We start from the raw sequence: 16728 nt of genomic DNA, 5'->3' as shown, positions 1-16728 counted from the left end.
CTACGAATTCGTCATCTTTACTAGCATGTGAATTAACTGGATTAGAATAGTTGTAAGCTCAAGCTTTTAGGAACCTGTTACGCGTAAGAGGAGGGATGGGGTAATGCGTTCTGTGGGGACCATTCCGTTGTTTTCAGCAAAAAAATAGTGTCATCAGATTTAGGCTAAATCACGTGGACGGTGTTTTGTTTTATTATTACCCTCCCTTCGGTCAGTTTTAAAACATGCGAAGAGAGTATTTATGGCTTGTCCCCTGTTAAGTTAAATTTTACAGTGCTTTTATTAGTTGAGAAACCAGTGATGTAATTTGGCAGGAGTTTCTTTCACTTCATCTGCCAAATATGCTCTTAACCTCTCTTTCCAAAAAAATAAACCCTAAATACCAGATTCTGTTTGAGCTCTTACGGTTCAGATTTTTAAAGAAAACAAGAGTCCACCAGTTTAGGCCGAAATGGCCCATTGTTGAAATATTTAACGCTACCTTAGGCATAGCTGCAGGTAGAAGGAATAGGAGGGATGGGGGGCGTTTTGGAAATTTGTTCCGATTGCCGTTCAGTTTTTTCAGTGAAGTAGGAGCCAAGGTTTTAATCTGAGGGTGTGGCTGTTGGTAGAAGTGAGTGGAGGTTTGGGGCTTGGGAGAACGAATGAACTAGTGAAATATATGATTGCCAGGCAATTAAACAATTATTCTTAGGTATGAAAAACAAAGTAGAGGAAATGTAGGGTCCTATGTACGGGTGCACAAGATAAAGGTGTGTAATTTTGCTTACAAGGTATTTCACGACCCATCTCCATTACCTAGAGCAGACACCTGCCTCTTTGCCCCGGTTCACTTTGCCCATGCCCCCATGTCACAGGAATCCCTGTTTCTTACACAAGTCATACCCTTTTGGGATTCTAGCTTTTCCATTCTTTTTCTTTGCCTGAAACGTCCATTCCACTCTTTCCCCGATTGGACGTAGGACATTATAGTAAATTTTACCTATCTGCAAAGTCATTGACAGTGTCTATTTTTTTTCCATTTTATTTGAGGCATAAATTTCTTAGTAAGTGTTAAGTGAATGTGCCACTTTTCTTTTTTTTTTTTTTTTCCTCCTTTAATCAATAACAGGCGTCAGCACACTTTCTGTAAAGAGCCGGGTAGTGAATATTTTAGGTTTTGTGGACCATATGGTCTCTGTATCAGTGAACTCGGCCGTTGTAGTACAAAAGGGGTCATTGACAATACAGAAACGAATGACTTTGGCTGTGTTCCATAACACTTTATTTATAGACATGAAATTTGGATCTCATGTAACTTTACATGTCACAGATATTATTCTTCGATTCCCCCCCTCCTTGTGTCCCCCTAACCATTTAATAATGTGAAAAACACCCTTAACTCATGGGCTGTACAAAACAGGCTGTGGGCTGGATTCAGCCCCTACCTCCTGCATTGTAGTTTGCAGACCTTAGATCTATAAGGACTCTTAGCAACCCCTGATAAAGAAATTTGCAGTAAGAAGATATTGGTTATAATATCACTCTTGGTGGTAGAGAAACAAAGATAAATAAGGCAGTCTTTTTTGTCAAGGATCTCAGGGTCAAGTTCAAGATTAAGACTTGTAAACGAATCGCGATGATGGCACAGTGTAGTAAATGCAGTTAATTCATTGGTTATGGATGTGGAAGAAAGGAGTGATAATCAGCACTGCTTGGGTGAGGTAGGAATAATCTCTAACAGTTATCTGTTGGAGATAGGGAACGTTTTCAGCAAAGAGCCTTTCCAAATATCTTTGAAGCTTGCTAAAAAGGTGACTGACCACATCTCTTACCAAGATGATTCAGTTTCTTTATTTTATAGGATATAATGTGGATTCATTTCTCTCAGAAATAAAAGTAATACACTCCAAATTATTTCTCTGTAACAATTATTTGTAAGACTCCTGTGCATTTTTTATTGCTTTGAGAAAGGTAACATATGTTTCATAGCAGGTATAATCAATACTTGTTTAATAAATTAATAAATAAATATTTGACATTGAATATGGGATTATATAACTTTTAGTCTCTATTTTAAGTTAATACTTTAGAAAAGGAAGATGGGCTTTAGTGGGCTTTGAATTTTCCTGCAAGTTACAGATTTAGGATGAATTGTTTTTATCTAGGAAAGTTCAATACTTGATTAAACATTTTGTGATATTAGGTGTTTAAAACATATCTAATTATTATTTAAAAGCTCTACAACAAACAGTGCATTCCCCAGGTATGCTGCGGAACAATGACAAGTAATATTAAAATGCTTCAGCAGAAGTTTGTACCCTTATTTCTGTGTCTTTGTTATTGTTTTTAGCAGTTAAGAATTGGCTTTTTTGGACAGTTTTAGATACTCTGCTGGTAAGGCTTTGAGCTGGAACTGTATCGTTTGTTTTTTTTTTTTTAATGTTTATTTATTTTTGAGAGAGAGACAGTATGAGCAGGGAAGGGGCAGAGAGAGAGAGACACACACACAGAATCCAAAGCAGGCTCCAGGCCCCAAGCTGTCAGCACAGAGCCTGATGTGGGGCTCAAACTCACAGACCATGAGATCATGACCTGAGCCAAAGTTGGATGCTCAACCAACTGAGCCACCCAGGTGCCCCAAGGAACTATATCAAGTGTTATGTTTTCCAAGAAATATGTTTTGTTAAAAATACACCATTAGGAGTTTTATTGTATTTCAGTTATTAGCTTGTGCTTTCAAAGATCATTTTCTGGTATATGCTGCAAAAGAGAAAGTCCTATGTGTTGTCTATTCAAAAAGCTGAAGGGGCGCCTGGGTGGCTCAGTGGGTTAAGCGTCTGACTTCGACTTGGGTCATGATCTCACGGTTTGTGAGTTCGAGCCCCGCATTGGGCTCGGTGCTGACTGTTCAGAGCCTGGAGCCTGCTATGGATTCTGTGTCTCCCTCTCTCTGTGTCCCTCCCCCGCTCAAGCTTGTCTCTCTCTCTCTCTCTCTCTCAAAAATAGGTAAGTATTAAAAAAAAAAAAAAATTAGAAAAAAAAAAGCTGCTTGTGACGTTGTATGGTCCTCTCCACCATTTCCAACTCTGCCATGACTTTCATGAACTGTGTCACTAGTAAGTGTGCTCCTGGATATGGTCTGTGTGATTCTGTTCCCACTTACAATATCATATGTGGGGCTGGCTAAGCATCCTTTCTTGCCTTTTCCCTTTATTCTTTTGAATGCCTTTATAAGGCTATAAAGTCTGGGATAATTAAAAAGAATTATAGCGTAGGAAGAGGACATTTAGAGCTCTGTGCTAAATATGGGTTTTCTTATGGTTCAGGAAAAGGCACCTGAGAAGTTAAAGACTTCACAGATGTCCCTTTGCTGGCCACACCTCATTTCTAACTTTGCAGCCTTGTTTTCAGCTATGCACTTCTGTCAGAAGCATCACTTTCATGTTACCTCCGCGGGATGGATCTCCACCTTTCTTTCAGGAAACCTCATTCCCCCACCCTTACGAGTTGGTTTCATCTCAGAGACCAGCCCTTTATCTTTGGCTTCAGTACAGAAAGCACTGCCTTCCCACATCCTTCCATTCGCAACCCTGCAGAAGAGTGGGGGATGGGAGTGAGAAGAAGGGACTTCTGTGATTACCGTACCAGTGTGAGTTGCAGGCATCCCGTTTTTATTCTTTTTCTTTCTGTCTTTTCCCCAAAGGACAAACATTAATTCTCAGAGCCAGTAGGGTCTCAATATTAGAAGAGGAAGCAAAATATTTTACTAAGCACCCATAATTTGCCGGGAATCTTTTACAGTAGAGTTAGTACTTCGCATTGTTAGGCAGGGCAGACCTTGACAGATTTATCCCGATGGCCCCTTTCAGTTGGGCCTACTTAACGCCAGATTGGAGGGGTGAGGATCACAGATATGTCCATCGTTGCGTCTGTTGACAAAAACCTGACTATAGCTTTGAAGTTACTGTTTAGATGAAAGGTTGATGAAGAATTAAACTCAAAGGTATATGAAGAATCAACATTAAGAATATTTCATTTTTTTCCAGACCGCCAAACCAGGTGTTTCATGTCAGGAAGGAAACAAGCAACCAATGGCTTTTCTTCTTTAAGATGTTTTAATAACTTTAATAACTTCAAGGTTATTGAAATTTAACATTTTCACATGATTAGCCTAGAGCTCATGAATGTAAGAAATGTTACTTTGCGTAGGTCAGGGTCATGAGCACGCTGTGAAGGTGCACACATGAGTTGTGTCTTTCCACAATGTCAGCTTTACTCAGTCAGAGAGCAGGAGTGACATATAAGTGTAAAGCAGTTTCAGGATTCCAAACTCAGTGACATTTCACCATGTGACTAACTTGGCGTATACAGCACACAAAGCAAAACCTAAGAGAAGTCACACAACAAACAAGATAACACAGAGGGTAGGAAGTTAACGAACCGAACATGAAGTCAGTCAGTGGGCACGTTGTTGAGGTAAGGCCTGGGCCTGGTCTGGGTCAGCTCCCGGCACTTACTGCTTACTATGTCTGAGCAGTGAGGGGTCTCGGTCCTCTTCGCAGATCAGTCGGGTGGAGCCTTCAGCAGCAGCTACTTCTGATCTGTGGAACCTCGAGGAGTCGTGTCTGAAGAGTGACACTTGCTGCAAAAACCCTCCCTTAAAGGGATTTAATCAGTCTTGGGCCCTGCAGACCTCCTCTGCTTCTCCTTGTTATCAGTTCTGGGTGTCGTCAGCTGTCACTGGTCTCAGCCATATCTGGTAGCTGCAGGCAGTACCTTACCTGCTTGCGTCACCGTTTGACACAGGCCCCTGCTTGACATGAGTGACTCCATCTTGCTGTCGATAGTCAGTTATACTGATCCATCTTTATATAATTTCTTAACAGATTTCGTAATCGTTTTAGTCCCTTTGTCCTTCACCATCCATTCTAGGAGATTTCCTTGACTCAAGTCTTCTTTCTAACTCAGTGATTTGCCTTCAGGTGCTGTTCACCCCATCTATTGAGAATTTTATTTCTATCAGTCTGTTTGATTTCCAGGTTCTGTAAGTAGATTTTTCTTAATTGCCTTGTTCTTGTTTCATGAATATGATATTCTTTGTTATCCTTTTGAGGATATTAGTTGTACCGATTGTATATACCATAGTCCTCAACATGTATCATTCCTTGCCATGTGGCAGACACCATTTTCATGTCTTAATTTTTATTTACATTTATTAATTCTCCTCATCATTTCAATAAGCCAAAGAAGTGGATACTATTATTATTTCATTTACAGGTGAGAAAACTTAGACACAAAAAAGTTAAGTAACTCGCCCAAAGTCTCAAGGCTAGTAAGTGGTGGAGGCAGGATTCATGTTTAGTTGGTTTGGCTCCAGAGGTCCCACTCTTAACCATTCTACTACATCAGGCATTATTCTGGTGATTGTGATTGTTGACTTTGGAGTGTCTTCTTGGTATCGTTATTTTGTGAGTGTTTATACTGATTCCAGTTTCTTGCAGCATGTTTGAAGATAATGCTTGGATTTACTATAGCCTATCGTGTTTTGGTTGTTTTGATATTTGTGCTGGGGGAGGGGAGAATAGTGCCAGGGTGCGGAAAGTCAGTAGTTACCTGAGGGCTCGCACTGCCTCTAAATTTAAATGCATACACTTATGGGGCGCCTGGGTGGCTCAGTTGGTTGAGCATCCGACTCTTGGTTTCGGCTCAGGTCATGATCTCACGGTTTGTAGGTTCAAGTCCCACATGGGGCTCCGTGCTGACAGCAAAGAGCCTGCTTGGGTCTGTCTGTCTCTCTCTCTCTCTCTCTCTCTCTCTCTCTCTCTCTCTGCCCTTCCTCTGCTTGCTATTGCATTTAAAAGAAGTAAACTTAAAAAAAAATAAGTATGTACATACACTTACTCTTTGAGATGAAAGTAGATGAAGAGGTGAGGTTGGGATTTTACCTGATAGGTTAACCTCTTCTTAAAAAGAGGTTATTGAAAATCTCTTAATTCAAAATAGAAATCTTTTTAAAATATCAAAGTCAAATGCAGATGCAGTATCTTCTTTTTATAAATATTAAATAAACTGCTAGCTTAGTTTATGTTTGTGTTGATTTTGAATCTTTTTGGTAGAGAGGGATGACAGATGATGACGGGTCAACAGAGCCTCAGATTGATGAGATTATGTGGCCAATAAGTAGAAAGTATTCCCTGAGAGACCTGGGCACAGTGTCATGCAGGACCATTTGACTAAGGAAAAGGGTGAGGAAAGAAAAACCAACCTAAAGAATAGAGCTCAGGAGCAGAAGGAAAACAACATAAAAGCACCTTTTGCTTATGAAGGGATTTTGTGCTTTGGAGGAAAGGACATAAAACCAAGGATTGACTAGATACCAATGACTTCTTTGAAGTCACTGTATATTATCTTCTATATTATCTTCTGTATATTATCTTCTATAGAAACATTTCCCTATTAATACTATTTTAAAGCAACTTGAAGACCTTTACATCATTCAGTGGTTCTCAACTTTTTATCTGTCCCTACACATTCCCATTAGTAAGTATCTGTGGAATTCTTCACTTAGTAGGAAGGGGAGGTGGGGAAATTTTTAACATTCCCCTTTGTTCAAGCCATGCTTCACTTTGAAAATCAATATTGTCCTTATGAGTACTCTAACCATGGGGTTAAGAACACACACTGTTACATTGGTTAAGTGTTTTTGTTTGTGAGAAATAGAATCTGATTCTGGCTACTTATGTGAAAATAAAATACAGTGGGTGGATAATAGGGCATTTCACATTCTAAGAAAGAAAAACCAAGTCTTAGGCACAGTAGGTTTCATACTTTAGGGGAAAGCTTAGTACTGACAGTGCATGAACATTCTTTCTCCCTTTTTTTTTTTTTTTAAAGTATGCTGTATGCCCAATGTGGGGCTAGAACTCAACGACCCCCAGATTAAGAGTCCTGTGCTCTTCCCACTGAACCAACCAGACGCCCCTGAATTTTCTTTCTTAAATGTTTCCATTAATGTAACTGTTTCCATGACTCCAGTTTTTGGATCTCTTAGTTAACAATTTCATACTGCCAGGAGAAAATTTCATTGATACAGCTCAGGGGTAGCTGTAGAGTGGTAGTCGTGGTGATGGTGATGTTTGTCTGTCTCTTGGCATGGTGGGTGGGTGAGTGGGAGGTAGAGGTAAGTTTTACTTTAAAAAGCTGTGATTAGTGGTGGGATGGGTGCAGAAGTTCATGGACTTCAGACAAGCCTATTAAAGACTAAACCCTGAGTTCAGAGAGCACTTCTCAAGGAAGCAAAGCATTTGTGAGTCCATCAGCTGTTTTATGAGAGGCCTGTTTTCTAAAAATGAAGACTTAAGCATGCAGCATTCAATTTGAATGAATAATTCATTGGTGCTCACTAAATCAATATGTTTTGGCAGAATGTTCTTGTTGTACTGGTTAATGTTTCTGTTTGTGTTGTAGTAAATCATCTTTGAATGAGTGTAGTTTTTCTTTCTTTTTTGTTCGTTTCTTCTTTTTGGCCTAGAGATGATTATCAGTATCTAGAGAATCTGATGTAACATTAATGAGACTGCTGAAAGAATTTATTTTTGTGTATCCTCTATTGACTTCTTTAGTTTTGTTGTTTTTAATTTACTTATTTGATGCTTTTTTACAGTACATCTAATTGTGTAGTTTTTTAAATATATAAGTAACATTAATGGAAAAATTGAGAGAATAGAAAAAACACAAACAGTAAAAGTTGTCTATAATCCTGTTAAATTAAAAAAAATCTTCTTTGTGCATGTAAAGAGGACATTTATTTAATCCAAACTTAATTTATATTTACTTTTTTGGGTAAGACAAGCTGCCTCTAAAAAGTTGCCTGTTTTTTTAATGTAGGTGGAAATGATTAGCCAGCTTGGAATAGATTGTTCTTGTTTTGGAGGGGAGTCACCCCAGCGGCCCCCATCAAATAGGTTTATATACAACAAGTCAATAATTAATGTTGTAGAAGATGGCCTAACGGGACATTTTTGTTGTGTCTTCCAAGCTGCCCTCTCAACACCCTTTGGTGTGCAGAGACTGGGTTACTGGGATAAGCAAATTGGAATAAGGACCACAGAGATTGCAGTTGAGTCCCTGGCCACTTCTCTTGAGTTCAGCTTTAATATAACCAACCTCTTTGAAAAACTAAGATACCTCCAACAGAGATCTATCTACTGGCAGAAAGAGCTCCAAGGACCAAGGACCTCCAGAGGGTAAAGTTATGCTGGAAGGGGGATACTGGACTTGTGACAATGAGTTAGGTCATACTGTTAAAAAATAAATAGATAAATTATTAAGATGAAATTTGTTTCCATCACTTCAAAGTAAGATCCATTACTCAGTAAGCAGTTTCTGTCTTTTCTCTTCTTTCCCCAGCCTCTGGCAGCCACTAATCTGCACTTCGTTTCTATGGCTTTGTATATTCTGGAAATTTCATATAAATGGAATCACATAATATTTGATCTTTATGTCTGGCTTCTTTCACTTAACATAATGTTTTGGAGGTTCATCCATGTTGTAGCATGTATCAGTGTAGCATGTTTCATTCCTTTTTATGGCTGAATAATATTTAATTGTGTGTATATACCACAACTTGTTTATCCATTCATCTGTTGATGGACATTTGAACTGTTTCAGTCTTTTGTTGGCAAGAATGAATAGTGTTGCTGTGACCCTGCATGAAATGCACTTGTTTGAATACCTGTTTTCAGTTTTTTTGGCATATACGTAGAAGTGTTCTTTTGGGTATATATTTAGAAGTGGAATAGTGAGGTCATATGGCAATTCTCTGTTCACCTTTTTGGGGAGCTGACAAACTGTTTTCCTCAGCAGCTGAACCAGCACTCCCACCAGCAGTGTATGACTATTACAGTTTTGCTATAGAGTTTCTTATGAGAAATCTACTGTCATTCAAATCATTATTCCTCTGTAGGTAATGCATGGTTATTCTCTGACTGCTTTCAAGATTTTTCACCGTCTTCAATTTTTAGTGGTTTGATTATATGTATGGGTATGGATTTCCTTTGATTTATACTGTTTGGGGTTTACTGAGCTTCTTGGAACCTGCAGGTTTTTATCTCTTGCCAGATTTGGGAAGTTTTCAGCCAATAATTTTTTAAAATATTTTTTCATCATTAACACTCTTCTCTTCTTTCTGGAATGTTGATAATATGAATGTTAGACCTGTGTTATTGTTCATGGTTCTTTCAGGTACTGTTAATTTTTTTTTTTAATGTTTTTCTCTGTGATTCAGATTGTATAGCTTTATTGATCTGTGAAGTTCACTGACTTTTTCTGTTATCTCCATTATACTATTGAGGCCATTCTCTGGGTTTTATTTATGTTACTATGTTTTTCTCTTCTGAAATTTATATTTGGTGCTACTTTATGTCTTGTTTCTTTGCTGAGATTTTTTTTTTTATTGTTTTTCAAGAGTGCTCACTATTGTTTGCTGGAGCACTTTTAAAATACTATAAAGTTTTTGTCCGATAATTCCAAAACTTGTTATCTTGGCATTGGTATCCGTTGATTTTTCTTTTCTTAATAGAGTTGATATTTTCCACATGCTTTTTTTTTTGGTCGAGTTGTTTTGGATTGTATGAGCCTGGGTTTTGTTTTAAGTGCATGGAGAGTGTTGATACTTTTGACATGCTGTCAACCTGGTTAGGTTCAGGTCTTATGTTTCATCTGCATTCTTTGAGCTGTGGTTTTAATTTCAGTTTAGTTTTCAGAAGCCCTTGTAGTGTGGTTTGGATCTGTCCTGTGTATGCCTCCCAGTAGTCAGACTGAATCTGGGCAGTAGTCTATCTTTTATTCCTCAAGTCTTTGGTACACATAATGGGATTAGATCCCTGTGTGCTCAGCGTGGGGGTCCGTTTAGGTGTTAATAAGCCATTTTTATTCTGTTGCTTTCCTGTGCTCCTCTTTTTATATGCTCTCCCTACTGCTTTCGGATTCCCCATGGTTTCTCTTTGCCATCCTACAACCAGAAAGCTAGGGTTTATCTGTCCCATTGGGCCACACACTTCTGCAACTGCATCTACCACATCCAGGGCCCAGCGGCAGGAGATAGAACACCCGGGGATTTGGCCCTACCCTTTTGAAACTATAGCTCCAATTAATGGAGAGGAAGGTTCCCTTGCCTCAGAGTTTGGGCTGCATCAAGCTTTCATTACTGTAGTCTGACACTACTATCATGCAGTTGCTTGGGGAGAGAGGCATAGGAGAATGTAGGGGGAAAAAAAAGATTGGATATCTCCGCACTCTACCTGAGCAAAAGGCTTCCCTACTTCTCAAGCCAGAGAGCTCTTGGCTCTTGCTTTCTCTGCACCAGTGCCTGCTTCTGATGCATTCGGTTTGGGGGATACTAAAAGACAAGAAACAGGTGGTGAGCTCACTGTCGGTTGTGGGGATTTTGAATTCTGGTTCTATCTTGGTTCACATTTACTTGGTTCCTATTTACTTTTCAGAGTCTTCAAGTTGTTGTTCCGTTCATTTTGTCCAGATAGGAGAGACAGCTTGGAATATGCTTACCTCCAGCTAACCTGAGACTGAAACAAATGTTTGTTTTTGCTGTTAAATGTCATGGGCTTGACTCTGGGGTTCCAGTTTTTTTTTGTTTTTGGTTTTTTAATCTACTCTTTTAATAGACTGGTCCAGAAGACATGGCTACTGCAATTAGGGAGGTGGGAGTTTGGAGACAGACCAGAACACTCCTACTGAAGAATTACCTAATTAAATGCAGGACTAAAAAAAGTAGTGTTCAGGTAAGTTAAATGATTCTTTCTTATGCCTTATCGCAGTTTTTGCATTGATATGTTCCATCTTTAAGAGGTGATTTATTTTTCTGGATACATTTCTAGTATAATTTTATATCATTAGGTCCCTTTAATGTGCTTGTGAAGTAAAAACTTGTGTTAACACAGAAAAGTACCTAAATTACCTATTGTTTTCTGAATGTTAAACATTTCAATAATGGTTCTTAAATATAGTTAACTTCTTTTTTTTTAATGTCTTAAATGTTTATTTATTTATTTTGAGAGAGAGCGTGCGCTAGCAGGGGAGGGGCAGAGAGAGAGGGAGAGAATCCCAAGCAGGCTCTGTGTAGGGCTCGAACTCATGAACTATGAGATCATGACCTGAGCTGAAATCAAGAGTTGGACGCTTAACTGACTGAGCCACCAAGGTGCCCCAATTTAGTTAATTTCTAATATCAGTGCTTAAGTTTGAACTTTTAGGCATGCATGTCCCAAGTCTCATGGAATGAAAAAAAATTCCACGGATACTTTTGTGGCCCATTATTTCACAGTTTATTCCCCATGACTTCCCATCTTTTGGACTCTGGATTGAATTACTTAGGACTACTAAAATTAGGACACATATTGTTCCCAACAGATACACATTACTTTAAAAGTTAAAAGAAAGTAATAACTCTGCCTAACCAGTTAATAATTCTAAAGGATAAAAGTACATTGCTTTTCTTCTGAAGCCACATAACAATTAAACAGCAAGATGAAATAGTAAATAGTTCATCTGTATTAAAGCTCATTATTGAATTTAACAGAGTAATTAATAGTAGAAATTTAGGTGTAATTAAGGCACGAGTTTTAAATCAGATTTGAAGAAAGACATTTTTATGGTGAGTCCTATTGGGGCTGTTTGGTAAGTTAATTTAAATAATGTTATATATAAGTAAACATATTATATTTTATGCTTAGTAATGTAAGATCTTTAAATATAGCGTTTGTGTCATTTTATTATGTGACTTGAATTTTAAATTATTTCAGTAAAACTGAATGTAAAGGAAAAATTATCTCCTATTTCCTGTTGAGTTAGGGGAGATGCTCAACACAATAGTTTTTTCAGGATAGAATTGCTTTTTGTACGTAAGAAAGGAGACCCAAAGTCCTCGTGTTTTTTTCTTAGCATTATATTATTTGCATAGTAATCTTGAAGATGTTTGCTACCATTGGTACATTGTATAATCATTTTGTTTGTCTCCTTTATTGTAGGAAATTCTTTTTCCACTCTTTTTTTTATTTTGGTTAATATTAATTAGCATGATGCATCCAAATAAGAAATATGAAGAAGTTCCTGATATAGAACTTACCCCTATGGACAAATCTATTCTCTCTAACCTAATTCTTGGATATACTCCAGTGACTAATATTACAAGAAACATCATGCAGAAAGTGTCTACTGATCACCTTCCTGATGGTATTGTGAGCTTGTATTTATGGATGGATTCTATCTATAACAGAAAGCCTCCTCAGTATTTTTTTGCTTCCTTTCTTGAATAAATGACATTCTTAACACTTAGGGATATGTCCCCTCACCAAAGTATAGTTTAATAAAAGTTATTAAAATAATGTAATTCTGCTGAAGCATATTATATGTGTCTTCATATTTTAGATTTAATTCCCAGACCGTTTATAAAATAAACATATTTGTACAGGATAAAGGATTGGAAGTAATATTTCATTTTGATTCTGACTCCTAGAGTAGTTAAGAAGCTAGAGAGATAAAGGTTACAAAGCAGTAATCATTTCACACTGTCATGTCTATTTATGGAGGTATATGGTGTAAACAGAAGTACTTTGGAGACTATGACTGTGGCTCACTACCTCAGTCTGTTTCTCTGTGCTGCTCACAGACTGGAACACAGTGTAAGTGAGGCAGTACTAATGAGCCTCAAGTGGCCGTGAGAGAATCCAAGTCGAGAACTAGAGAAAGTGACAGAAATGTTTATAATATGATGATTGATTTAATGAAATGCTGAACTGTTGAAAATAGCAGATTAACATGTTGTCTTATATCAGATAGTTGTAATCAACTTCTGGTATGTATCATCATAGTTTTGGATAATGCATCACTGAATAGATGATGCTAATGCAATCAGGAGCCAGATAATATTTTCCCTACTGATATCTTTATGACTTATTACTATTCAATAGTTTTGTCAAGCCCATATCTTATGGTATGTTTGTTGGTTTATCTATGTACAAGTAGCACAGATCGCCGTAAGCATTTAGCCTGCCAGCTCAAAAAACTGATCAGAAAGGTTGAGAATGAAATTCTTTGGTAATTCTGAGTTGGAGTAAAGCATATACACCAAAGAAATCCGAGTCAGTGTGTATTCAACTTAGATGCTAAAATAGTAGAAATATATGTAGCTTTTATTTTAAGTACTATCTTTTTAACAAGAGAGCTGTCTCAAAGTGGAATATGCATCCATGGGTGGTAACATGACTGGTAGGATGTTGAACTAACACTATATTTTTTCACATCAATCCGTGTCCATCCACCTTAAAGGTCTGGAAAATCATGACAATTAACATTGAAGTAATACTTTATAACTTACAAAGCATTTTGTTTGTAATTGCTTTTGACCTTAATAACCACTATGATCAGCTCGGTATTGAGGATGCTGAAGTTTAGAGTATCAAATTGCTCGTGGTCAAGCACATAATCCTATGTTCTTCTATTTCACCACATGTTCTGAAGCTTCTATAGTGAAGAAGTTGCTTGTAAATAAAGCTTTAAGAAAATACTTAAAAATTGGGATTATCTGATGTGAAAGGAAGATAAATGGTAATTGGAGTATTTTCTAAGAAAGGAACAAGCAGTATGGGGTTGAAATGGCAATTTTTATTCAAAGGAGAGTTGTGTCTTAGTTGCTAGAATACATATTTGGTTTCTGAGGAGGATTATGGAATTTTCCTCTTCATAAGAAATATTTGAAAATAAAATACCCATTCACTTATCAATGAGTTATTGTATGTTTTACTTTGAAATAGTTAAGTGAATGGCATATACTGTATACTAAAGTATATACTAAACTTCATCATATTAATAACTCACATGTTACACAGACACATAATTTATGTAATCAGATGATAGCTGAGAGAAATAGTGTCTGTGAAATTACACTGTTCTTTTATTATTATTATTTAGTATAATTTTAGAATAGCTCTGTTCAGGAAGTTAGAGGATAAAACAAAAGTGCTTATCAAATATTATATTCATTTAACGTAATGTTAAATTTCAGTCTGTTGTATGATAGTAAACTTGTAATTTTTGAACTAACTTTATTCTCATGTTTTACAGTCATAATTACTGAAGAGTATACAAGTGAAAAAGAATTGTTAGTATCCAGTCTTTCTAAGCCCAACAACTTTGTAGGTGTGGTTTTCAAAGACTTCATGTCCTATGAACTCCGTTTTTTCCCTGATATGATTCCAGTATCTTCTATTTATATGGATTCAAGAGGTAAATAGCCCTAAATAATCTTGTAAATCAAATAAATACGTGTCTTCACTGCTCTTAGTTCAAATGCAAAATTTGATGGGGTCCAGCATTGGCGTTTTCAACTCTATTTGTTCAAATAAGAAAAGTGTCAAGTGTAGCATAAATATATGTATGTATACACAAATATCTATCTATAATTATGTGTAATATGAAATATAATTTATGTAACATCCATTTTAATTTTAATACATTTATATATTATTATTATATATATATAATTTTAATGATAGTAACAGAAAGCAAAATTGTATCTTGAATTATATGACTTTCTAAACCAGCATTTTTTTCCTCTATGTAATTGTTTTTCACATATGGTGTGTTGCATATCTTTAAAATTTCAAGGTCTTCTACCAGTGAACTTTTTTAGTTTTATGTTTATTTACATCATGGAAAACAACCTTCAGTGCTTAAACCTGTGGAGAGATACTGTCAAACACAAACATTTATTGAGCAATATTAAAGTCCCTTATGCTAAGTACTGAATTTGTGACTTTATTCCAAAAGGCCTTTACAGAATTTTTTTTTTTTTTTCTTTTTTTGGTCCTCTTAACCTGGACTCGTACTGGCATCTGGAAGTCCTTTGACTCTAAGTTACTGTAGAATGACCTTAAAACAGAAAAGGGACTTACTTTATTTTATTTTTTAAAGTTTATTTATTTATTTTGAGAGAGAGAGGGAGTGTGAGCATGGGAGGGGCGGGGGGGGCGGGGGAGAGAGAGAGAGAGGGAGGGAGGGAGGGAGAGTGAGACTCCCAGGCAGGCTTTGTGCTGTCAGCACAGAGCCGGATGCAGAGCTCCATCCCACAAACCGAACCGTGATATCATAACCTGAGCTCAAACCAAGAGTGGGACGCTTAACTGACTGAGCCACCCAGGAGTCTTGAAAAGTGACTTATTTTAAATAACTATGTTTACAGTCAATTTCTTTCTTTCCATTTGTATGCATTTACCATGCAATATCCTAACACATGTAACTCTTTTATTTCAAAAATTTCAAATAAACAATCAGGAATGTGATATTCTTTACCTTCAAAGGGCGATTGCTTATTTTCTTCAGTCCTATGGACATTGATTAATTATATTGCTTTAGTAACCCTTCATATATTATCTTTAAAAGAAAGCACTTACATGTTGTGCAGATGTTTATGTCTCACATTTTGTCCCTATAGCTGGCTGTTCAACATCATGTGAGGCTACTCAGTACTGGTCCTCAGGGTTCACAGTTTTACAAGCATCCATAGATGCTGCTATTATACAGGTAAATATGAAGGAAGTAAAATAGAGCCACAGTGTATTTTAACAATTACGCCTTAAGTCTTTACAGTAGGATTTAGTTTGTCTGCTGTTAAATGTACAAAATACATAACATATTACAACTCCTTTAAGAAAAAAGATGAGTCATATTTTCAGTTTAATTTTTTTAGTTTAATATTTTTCAAACCCCACTGTTACTTGATGGTTTCTAAGCATGTGATTTAGCAATTCCATATATCTGTATTATTCTATCTGTGTTGACCATAGGTAATATTTATGAATGATCTATATTTATAGACTTTTCCCCTTGAATAAAAATAACTTAGTTTAAAGAAAATGAATGTTTTTGTTATGTTACTCATAGTTGTGGATTTCATTTTTTATTTAATAAATAATTATCACTTATTTGCCAATCGTTGTTTCTAAGTTGAATGCTTAGAATATGAATCCATTTAATCTGTAGCAAACATATGGGATTTGTGCTATTATTTTATTTTTTAAATGTTTGTTTATTTTGAGAGAGAGAGAGAGAGAGCGCACGCATGTGCCAGCAAGGGAGGGACAGGGAGAGAGGGAGAGAATCCCAAGCAGGCTCTGCACTGTCATTGCAGAGCCTAACATGGGTCTTGATCTCACAAGCTATGAGATCATGACCTGAACCAAAATCAAGTCAGATGCATAACCGACTGAGCCACCCAGGCACCTGAGATTTGTGCTATTATTATTTCCATTTTACATATGGAACTGAAGCACAGGGAGATTGACTTTCCAAAATTCAGTTAATTAGTGACAAAGCTAATTCCAACTATGGCTTTTTGGCTCCCAAGTTTGTGTTTTAATACTGTACTGCCATGAGGATTGTGTATAAAGGTTACAGTTATAATCTAAAGACATGCTTAGACCTTATCAGGTGTTTCACATTTTAGTAGAAATGAACAGGAGACCTGGCTCTGTTGTTAGACTGCTATGTAGTAAAATGACAACAGTAATAATGCTTTACTTGACAGGGTTGTTGTAAGAACCAAATGCTGTGTCGGATTGTCTTATAAACTCTGACAGCATGGTATAAATGTATTATAGAGCTGTAATATTACCCAAATTCAGTAATATAGAAGTTTAAGGTAAAGGCAATAAAATATAGGATGTATCACAG

General features: G+C 36.8%; 1 protein-coding gene across 3 annotated transcripts in view; it reads left to right on the top strand.

Annotated features, from left to right (window-relative positions):
* ABCA5 (ATP binding cassette subfamily A member 5) overlaps positions 1-16728 on the top strand; it is an 80634-nt gene that overhangs the window by 8183 nt on the left and 55723 nt on the right. For all 3 annotated transcript variants that reach the window (XM_086687876.1, XM_086687879.1, XM_086687878.1), the window contains exons 2-5: positions 10665-10781; positions 12027-12231; positions 14122-14283; positions 15491-15579. In XM_086687876.1, coding sequence (XP_086544002.1) covers positions 10680-10781; positions 12027-12231; positions 14122-14283; positions 15491-15579 — 558 coding nt within the window. In that variant the 5' untranslated portion in view covers positions 10665-10679. The remainder of the gene's footprint in view (positions 1-10664; positions 10782-12026; positions 12232-14121; positions 14284-15490; positions 15580-16728) is intronic.

This window comes from Puma concolor, chromosome E1 (genome assembly GCF_028749965.1).
Source record: "Puma concolor isolate L17-30 chromosome E1, mPumCon1.1.hap2, whole genome shotgun sequence".
Lineage (NCBI taxonomy): Eukaryota > Metazoa > Chordata > Mammalia > Carnivora > Felidae > Puma > Puma concolor.
Note: the sequence above shows the minus strand (reverse complement) of the source record. Positions and strands in the feature narration are given on the sequence as shown.